The 8,410-nt window shown below is 39.0% G+C and overlaps 1 protein-coding gene across 1 annotated transcript; it reads left to right on the top strand.

Annotated features, from left to right (window-relative positions):
- The first annotated feature begins 1,345 nt into the window (after nt 1-1,345).
- LOC149242453 (F-box/kelch-repeat protein At5g15710-like) lies at nt 1,346-3,219 on the top strand. Its single transcript, XM_089374246.1, has 2 exons — nt 1,346-2,875; nt 3,100-3,219. The coding sequence occupies exon 1, from the start codon at nt 1,679-1,681 to the stop codon at nt 2,867-2,869; it is 1,191 nt and encodes a 396-aa protein (XP_089230372.1). The 5' UTR covers nt 1,346-1,678; the 3' UTR covers nt 2,870-2,875; nt 3,100-3,219.
- Nucleotides 3,220-8,410: the final 5,191 nt, after the last annotated feature.

The raw sequence follows: 8,410 nt of genomic DNA, 5'->3' as shown, positions 1-8,410 counted from the left end.
GATATTACTGCTTTTTATATTTGATAATTGCTAACAAGCACTTTAACAGCCAAAGCTTCACGATAGCTATTTACTCCGGCCAACCTATCGGGCAATTTATGGAAATAATAGTATATATTATAGTCCAACGAAGCAATTTAAGATTGTAAATGCTATTCAAGATTCCAGTTATTGTGATTTGTAAAATGGTTCACTCTATCTATCAAATTAGGAAAGGAAGAATCTACTACAATGAGTGTGCATATTGTGAACATATTTTATGATTCAGAATCTTTTAACTGCAATCGAATTGTTGTCCTTTTCTTTGTGAGATTTATTTGTCCTTATTTCAATTGAAGTACTCCAATAAAGTTTTCTATGATTTAATTCAATCTAATGTTGAGTGATCTGCTTTGAGTCCATATCTTGAGTTTTTTTTACTTTATAGAGTTCTTTTAGATCATCTCACCAGCACTTTTATGGTCCTCCCAATCTATGACATCGCCCTTTCTACCTTATCAGAATTATTTCTATTATAATCAGAACACGATTAAAAATTTTAGAGAAAAGTTGGGTTGAATATTTATAAGTTGGACTCTTCACCCAAAAAAGGGGAAGTATATACACTAAATAAATTACTACTTTATAAAAATGCTCGGTGAAGTTTGTTTGAATGTGCACGCCGCTTATCATATACCAAATATGATGCCTAAAATAGTTCAAATTCGCACGCTGTGTTGGTTATTGGAGGACCATGACCGATTTCTTAGAGACTAATATTCAAAACAATTTTAAACTTTTCCTTTCTGGCAGATTTTGCGGTATATATTTTATTAGAATGGAAATCCATACATGCAAACATAATAAAAATATATGAGAATGGAAATGCATATATGCAAACATAATAAAAATATGGAATGCTGTCGGTGTTGATCTACTTTTATTCTGTCACTATACGTTGCTTTAATTTCTCCATTCCTTGCCGTATGTCCAAAGTGATGCCATACCGAGAACCAGTAACCCCACCAGAGCAACTGTGGATTAACGCGTATTTTGGCTTTGAAGTTTTGTGATCAGAAGTTGTCATCCTCTGTGAAAAAGCCGCATACAGTTGGCAGGGATTCATGATCAGCAGGTCTCAAAACAAAGTGTAGCAATGAGACTTGAGTCCAATTGTAGAACAAAAAATAAAAAATTTAAACAATTATGAGTACAATTTGAAATTAGATAAAACTTGTACAAATAAATTTTAAAAGTCATATGATGGGCAGTTTAAAAATAAAAACGTCATAAAAAAATTCCTTGACGGGTAGGGTCACCCGTCAAATTTAACCCCTGAGTGCAACATTCAAGGTCTTCCATGACAGTACCAGGTTCTCCCGGAATGTCAGGTGCCGAATATAATAATATTTATAAATAGTTGCATCAATTTCAGGGCGGTAGTGACGAGTGTGGCGAATCTGGCGATGGAAGGGGGTAGCCAGCGTTGCAGGGAAAATGGGTAGATGTGGCACTAAAAGTCATTATAGGCGGTGGAGAGTGTTGCGTTGGAAGGTTGTTACAGGTGTTGAGTTGGAGATGGCTGAATCAGAATTCTAGCTTATCTTATAGATGGCGCGGTACTGTCTATTCCCATTGGGCAATTAAACTCCTTCATAATCCAGGCTGAACCAGTTATGTCGGTGGGAGGTTAATTAAAATGGGCGATCTGCACAAGTCTCATGATTTGCCTGTGTTGCCGGAGGATTTGATCGTGGAAATACTGGTGTGGTTGCCAGTGGAGTCTTTGTGTAGATTTCGCAGTGTGTCCAAGAAATGCAATGCTCTGCTCATATCAACCCAATTCATAACGAGTAAATGGGCGGAGAAGCCTGGTAACAGGAAGCCATGGCTGCTTGTGCAAGATGTTGGCAGAAGGCCTCTTCATTGTTTGGCTTGCTTCTTCTTCACAGGAACCTGGAGGAATACCCCCTGCATCTCCTTTCCTTCCTTCGTGGCGCCAAATGGTAATGTAAAATTTGTTACTTTCTATGGATCAGGGGCAGGCTTGTTCTTGCACACAATCGATCTCCATCCAAATCTATCATTTGTTGTTTCCAATCCCCTCACAAGAACCTCCTTAAAACTGACCCCCATCTCATCCATAACGGTCTTAAGTGTTGGAGGCATCGTGGAAGGGGAGGGCGACCGTAGAGGGACATACAAAGTGGTGGTGGTTGGTGAGGACAGCCATGAAGCGGGGATAGTGGAAATATATGATTCTGCATTCAAGTCATGGAGAATTGCAGGACACCTGCCACATGATGTGCATATTGACAAGAAAGACTTGGTTTTCTGCGCAGGCTCATTCTACTGTTTTGCAGATATTCATGACCAATCGGGTATTCTGGGTTTCAGCATCCAACAGGGGACTTCCATCTTTGCGCCATTGCCGGAGATGGCTGACAGTGACTACATGTCACCTTACCTTCTTACCTATGGGTCATGGGTTTTAGTGGCCGGGTACATTTTCGGACATACAGAGGAGCTTTTGCAGGTTATTATATGGGAGTTTGACAAAGCCAAGGTGAACTCTTCTTCCTCCACCTCTTCATCCTCATCATGGTGGAAGGAGATTGCAAGAATGCCTCCGTCCCTGTCCAAAGATTTCAAGAGGATTTCTATGGACTGCAGTAAGTGGTGCATAGGAGTAGGGGATTGCACATGTTTCATAGTCTCTGGACATAGGAAAAGAAAATTTAGAAAGGTGACAGAGGTGGTAGTTTACAATGTAACTGAAAATGCATGGAGTTGGCTTCCCAGCCGTCCTGTAGACACCACAGCAAGTACATCGGAATGCTTTGAGCTTGCCATGGCCTTTGAGCCTAGGCTTGACATGAAGGTTGGATGAACCCTGGTATGCATGCCTTTGATTTCACATCCACCACATTGGACATCTTAAACATTATAAGTTTCTTATTTGGATCTTCATGTTTCTTTTTACAAGTTATCTTGTCTTGTAATGTTCTTTGACTTCGACATCCTACCAAACATTAGGAGGTTTAGGATTTCATTATTCAGAGCTTATGTTTCTCTTTAGAAGTTGTGTTGTTTTGTAATGTTCTTTGAGTCAAATTGCAGACCTGTCGTTACTCCAAACTGTAAACGAGCGCAGCTTTGAGAAAACACAGGTTCAGGCCTTGCAATCTCAGGTATGTTTTTGAAGATGTACCAAGAAACTGGAGACTCATTCTTTGTGAACACGGTGTGGATGGGATTTAGAAAAGTGATTAATCCATAGCCCTTCAGGGATTCAGATTGTAACGGAGATGTTACCAAACATTTCCATGTTTGATATGAAAGCACCAATCATGTAGTTAAATGTTTGATATGAAAGCACCAATCATGTCATTTCAACATCACTGGCTTCAATCACAAAGTAGTGGAATATCTCATGTTTTACATGTTAATTTTCATCCTTCATACCTTGAAGGGATGCTTGGAGTTTTGAACTGGACCCAGATTTAGAATAGTTGTTTTGATGAAATGCAGTGATTTCTTTTAAGCTGATGCAGATTGTTTATGATCACCAAGCTCTGTTTCTCGTCTAAGCTTCCCGCAAAGTTTCTGCAGTAGGGTAATTTGCTGTTGAATTACACAAACCTGTAATGGAATCTATTGGATTTCAACCAAATACCTTTCAACGGATTGACGGCCCCCATAACAGAACAGGAAAAATGACAGAGCTAAACCCAATTCTTGTGGAAGTAAAACAAAACATCGGAATATAACAAAATGGATTTAGTAACCTTTCTCTGGAAATGTTTTTAAAAACCAGAGCATCTCATTTGTCTGTTTCTTTTCCTTGTCTTCCTACCCCAACCATATGTTCTTCCCTGAAACAGAAGTAATGAGGTTATAATTTATCCTAATTTTGATGGCATAATAGAGCATGGGGTAGTAAATCTATCGCCCAAACTCTCAACTGAAATTCCTAGAATTAATTCACTGGAGCAGGAGAAGCGAGGAAGAACATGGAGCGGGGAGGGATTCTTTTGTTTTCCTGTGGAAATTGCGGGATGAGGATGCATTCAAAACATAGTTTTAAGTTATTTAGACTAAACATAGTTTTAGGTAGGTTAGTTAAACTGTATAATAGTGTCCATGTTTCAAGGTCTTGAATCTATTATATTAAAAATTATAATTTAAATAATGAAATATTAAGAGCTTACCAAGAATCAAATGATCAAATTTCTACCTAAAAAGCCAAAAGATCAACTCGCTAGGTTGCTCCATTGCACCCTTATAAATAGGGTGATAAAAGAGCCATTGCAAAGAAAGGCAAAAATGTGGGATATATTTATTATTTTTCATAGTCATATGGATATGAGAATGGATATGGATTTTAGAATGTAAGCGGATGGGAATAGCTCATAACTTAAGGGTAGAGGTGGGGAGAAACAATAGGCAGAATATAATATAATGGTCACCCATGGTAGAACAAGCTTAACCAAGTTCAAGCATGATCAAACAAGCTTAACCATGATTAAACATGGTCAAACATTGTCAATGAGTTCAACTGTAGTCAACCTTGTTTATTATGTTGATCATGGATGACAATATTTGGCCATGGTCAACAAGATTGGCCATCTTATCAACGGTTGACTATGTTTGATTGTGGTTGACCATGGATAACTATGGTTAACCATAGTTATGGATTTGAGAATGTAGGGGATGGGATATAACTCATAACTCGAGGGCAAATGTGGGGAGAAATAATAGGCAAAATATAATATAATGGTCAAGCATGGTAGAACAAGCTTAACCATGATCAAACATGGTTAAACATTGTCAACGAGTTCAACCATAGTCAATCTTGTTCACTATATTGACCATGGGTGACAATATTTGGCCATGGTCAATGAGATTGGCCATGTTCTCAATGGTTGATTGTGGTTGACCATGGATAAAAATAGTTAATCATAGTTGAGCTTGTTTAATCATGGTCACCCTTGTTCAATGATTGTTAAATAAGCTCATCTATGGTCAACCATATTCATCTATGATCAACCACAATCAACCATAGTTAACTATTAATAACATGGTTGAACATTATCATCCACGGTCAAATGCTAGATAAATCATCACTGCATCTACTTACACTATATTTATTAGATTAGTCTCATTATTTCTCACCCCTCAAATATATATATTCCACCATTTTACCCCACCCCATTCATAATATTTTTCAATTTACCTCCCTTCTCAACTTCTGCCGTTATTTCCCTTGTCCCGTGCTCCCATGATTTGAGACACCCCAAATTCATAATTGAGATAGTAAACCAATTCTGATAGAAACGCCGCAGGCTGAAAGATATCATACTGTCATGGAAGATTAATCTGCGGAAAAGTTTATAGAAAATTAGATGTGGGCGTGGAGTTAACAATAACAAATTTTGATTCTGTTTAGGGACAACATCATATAATTCTTGTTTAGAGGTATTAGATTTATCAGGAATATTTACGGAACTTGCAGACTGTAATTGCGTACAATATTTTACAGAAGTTGCAACATTGACGGTCTCTCACGGCGGCGACAGGTTCAGTCGAAAGGTCAATTAGTGAACAGAATATTATTAAAATAGTTACAACATTGAAAATAATCTCATGGCGGTGGTGACGACACGATTGTTCTGTTAGAAAATGACATTGAAAATCGTCCCAGAGAGATGGAAAGTGGTGACGACACGATTGTTCTGTTAGAAAATGTCATTCAAAATCGTGGCAGAGTGACGGAAAGTGTTGCGCTGGAGGATATGGACAAATAAGGATTCCGTCTTATCTTACCGACAGATGGTGCCACCCGTTACCCAAATGATGGGTGAATGGCCTTTTCATCTTCTTTAGTAAGTATCATATTATATTTATCCAGTTAAAGATGAAAAAGCAATTATTTGAATTGTGTTTAATAGTTGTTTTAGTTTATGCTCATCCAGTAATTAAATACGGGAGACTTTGAGTTTGGAATTTGGCTTTTGTGTTATTTAAATATGTGATTCCAAAATATTCCTCTAAAATCTAATGAGTTGTTGAATGTTTTTTGTTGGTCTATATTTTCAAATGATTAATGATGATAATCAAATGTTTAAATATAATTATGATGAATAATATGGCAGTCTAAAAATTGTTATTTTAGAATGTCATTTGCAGTATTGGTTATGATTAGTAGGAATATGTGTGAAGGTGATGGATTCAAAAAATTTAGATAAGAAATGAATTTGTAAATATTTTCAAAATATGGCACGATCATAGATGTATTATTCAATTATGAGATGATGAGTTGGGAATCAAGGAAGATACAAATGTGAACACTAGTGGCATTGGCTAACAAATTGATGACATTAGCATATTCCTCTTTGTTATTCATGGCAGAGATGCTACAAATGCCACTTGAGTGAAGTAGTGTTTGAGAGGAGAATAACTTGCCCAAATTGTAGATGGAAGATGTTGTGGCCATTAACTAGAACCATTGATGAAACTAATGTGATACACTGGTGGATGATTCATCTAAACAAACAAAGCAAGGGAATGGATTAGGAAAGATGATCCACAGTCCATTTAAAAAAAAAATAATAAAAAGACAAAAGAAGAGTATATACAAAAGAGGGGAGCGACGCATGGAGGTTCACTATTAGGGATAAAATTTCTTGAGGTATAGCTTGTCAACCATGACCTTAAGACAAGTCCCATCATGACAAGCCAAAATGTATGTGACTCTTGTGAGGCAGTGTTTGACAATGAATGGCCCTTCCCACAAGGTTTCAAATTTTTGAAGGTTCAAACTCTGATTGGAAACATCATATATTAACACGAGGTCGCCCTTGTCAAAAGAATGAGGGTGTATGTCACGCTTAAAAGCAGGCTTGGATAATTTCTAGGTGGCTTCTGTTAGCTTTGCTATGCCAGAGGATCCATGGTGGCTGTTGAAATCCTCAAATTATGGCCAAAAACCTCCCTCCGATCAAAAAATTGCAAGAGGAAAGTCCTTGAAGGGGCGGAAATACATTATCGGGAGGCACAATTGCTCTAAAATCATTAACAAATTCAAAAAGCAGGCTTAAGGATCCGCTGTAATCTCGGCCATTGGATCTGGCCGATCAACAGTCCAGATCGCGTCGGCATTTCGCAATCGGAGGAGGCAGGTAGCGGCAGCGAGGTGGTATCGCCGATGGGCGATCGCCGATATCGCTATCGGCGTATCGCAATGGAGGACTTACAAAGGGGCTTTATTATTGTGCGATGAGCGATGGCCGATATCGCATCGACGTATCGCTATCGGCGTTTCAATGGAGCATGGCCTTTTGCATATATTAGCGATCGCCGATGGGCCGGACCCGACGGCGGTATTAAATCCCTTTTGATAAATGTGCGGGTCCGTAACAATATCGCTATCGGCAATGACAAGGGGGCGGGGCTTTAAACATATGCATACCTCCGACCCGATGGGCCGGACCCGACGACAACACAACACTCCATTTCATATTTTTTCAAGTCCGCGCCCTTAGCGTTTTCAATGTATTTTGTGTATTTTCTTTATATAAAGAAAATACAAAAGGAAGCCTTGGCGGGTGCCTGTTGCGATGAGGTCCGGACCCGATATCATTCAGCGCTCCATTTTATAAACTTTCAAGTCCGCGCTGAGGCCATTTTCATTGATTTTGGGCGCGTTTTCTGTGTATTTTTCAAATTTCAAGGAACAGAGGATCGGCCGGCTACTATACGCGACTGTGACCCGAGAGGCGACCCGATAGAGGAGTTATGCATGAATGAGCCTTTGGTGCTCAAATGAGGCAAAGGGGGCACAATTTCTCAGCGGCGCGGAATGTGTTAAAGCAAGCATGGGGCAGTACAGCGCAGCAGCGGCTGCAATTAATTCACAACATGGCCGCATGGAAAGAGGACATGCCTTGGGCAGATAGCAACAATTATCATTCATGGACTTTGTCCATATCACACACCACCTGCTCAGAGAAGAACCGCCGAACTGCAGAAAGGGTCAATTTATTCATTAAAGCATGCAGATCGTAGCAGAGGCCCATTTTTAACTGTAAATGTGGTTGGTGGCCATTTATGGGCTCCTCCACGCATCACCAGCAGAGCAATTTTGTAAACAAACTCCATATATACCCGAAAGAGGGATGTAATAAGGTTGATGAGTGTTATATGAAGAGAACCTTGTTGTAAGGTTCAACTTCTGGAGACTGTAACTACTTTGTAACCTGCAGCATCTAGTTTTCATTTCCAGTTAATACAAGCTTCTTTTGTTGTTTATTGCTCACTTTCCACTTCTCTTTCTTGTTCCAGGTTGTGCCTGTTTGCATTTGTTCTATTCCTGTGAATGTTTAGCATCAGAGGGGTTGTCATCCCACCTCTGTGTTATGATTTAGCATGT

The sequence above is a fragment of the Pinus tabuliformis genome, chromosome 8 (assembly GCF_031772625.1).
Source record: "Pinus tabuliformis cultivar Carrire ecotype Pingquan chromosome 8, CPIR1, whole genome shotgun sequence".
In the NCBI taxonomy this organism is placed as follows: Eukaryota; Viridiplantae; Streptophyta; class Pinopsida; order Pinales; family Pinaceae; genus Pinus; species Pinus tabuliformis.
Note: the sequence above shows the minus strand (reverse complement) of the source record. Positions and strands in the feature narration are given on the sequence as shown.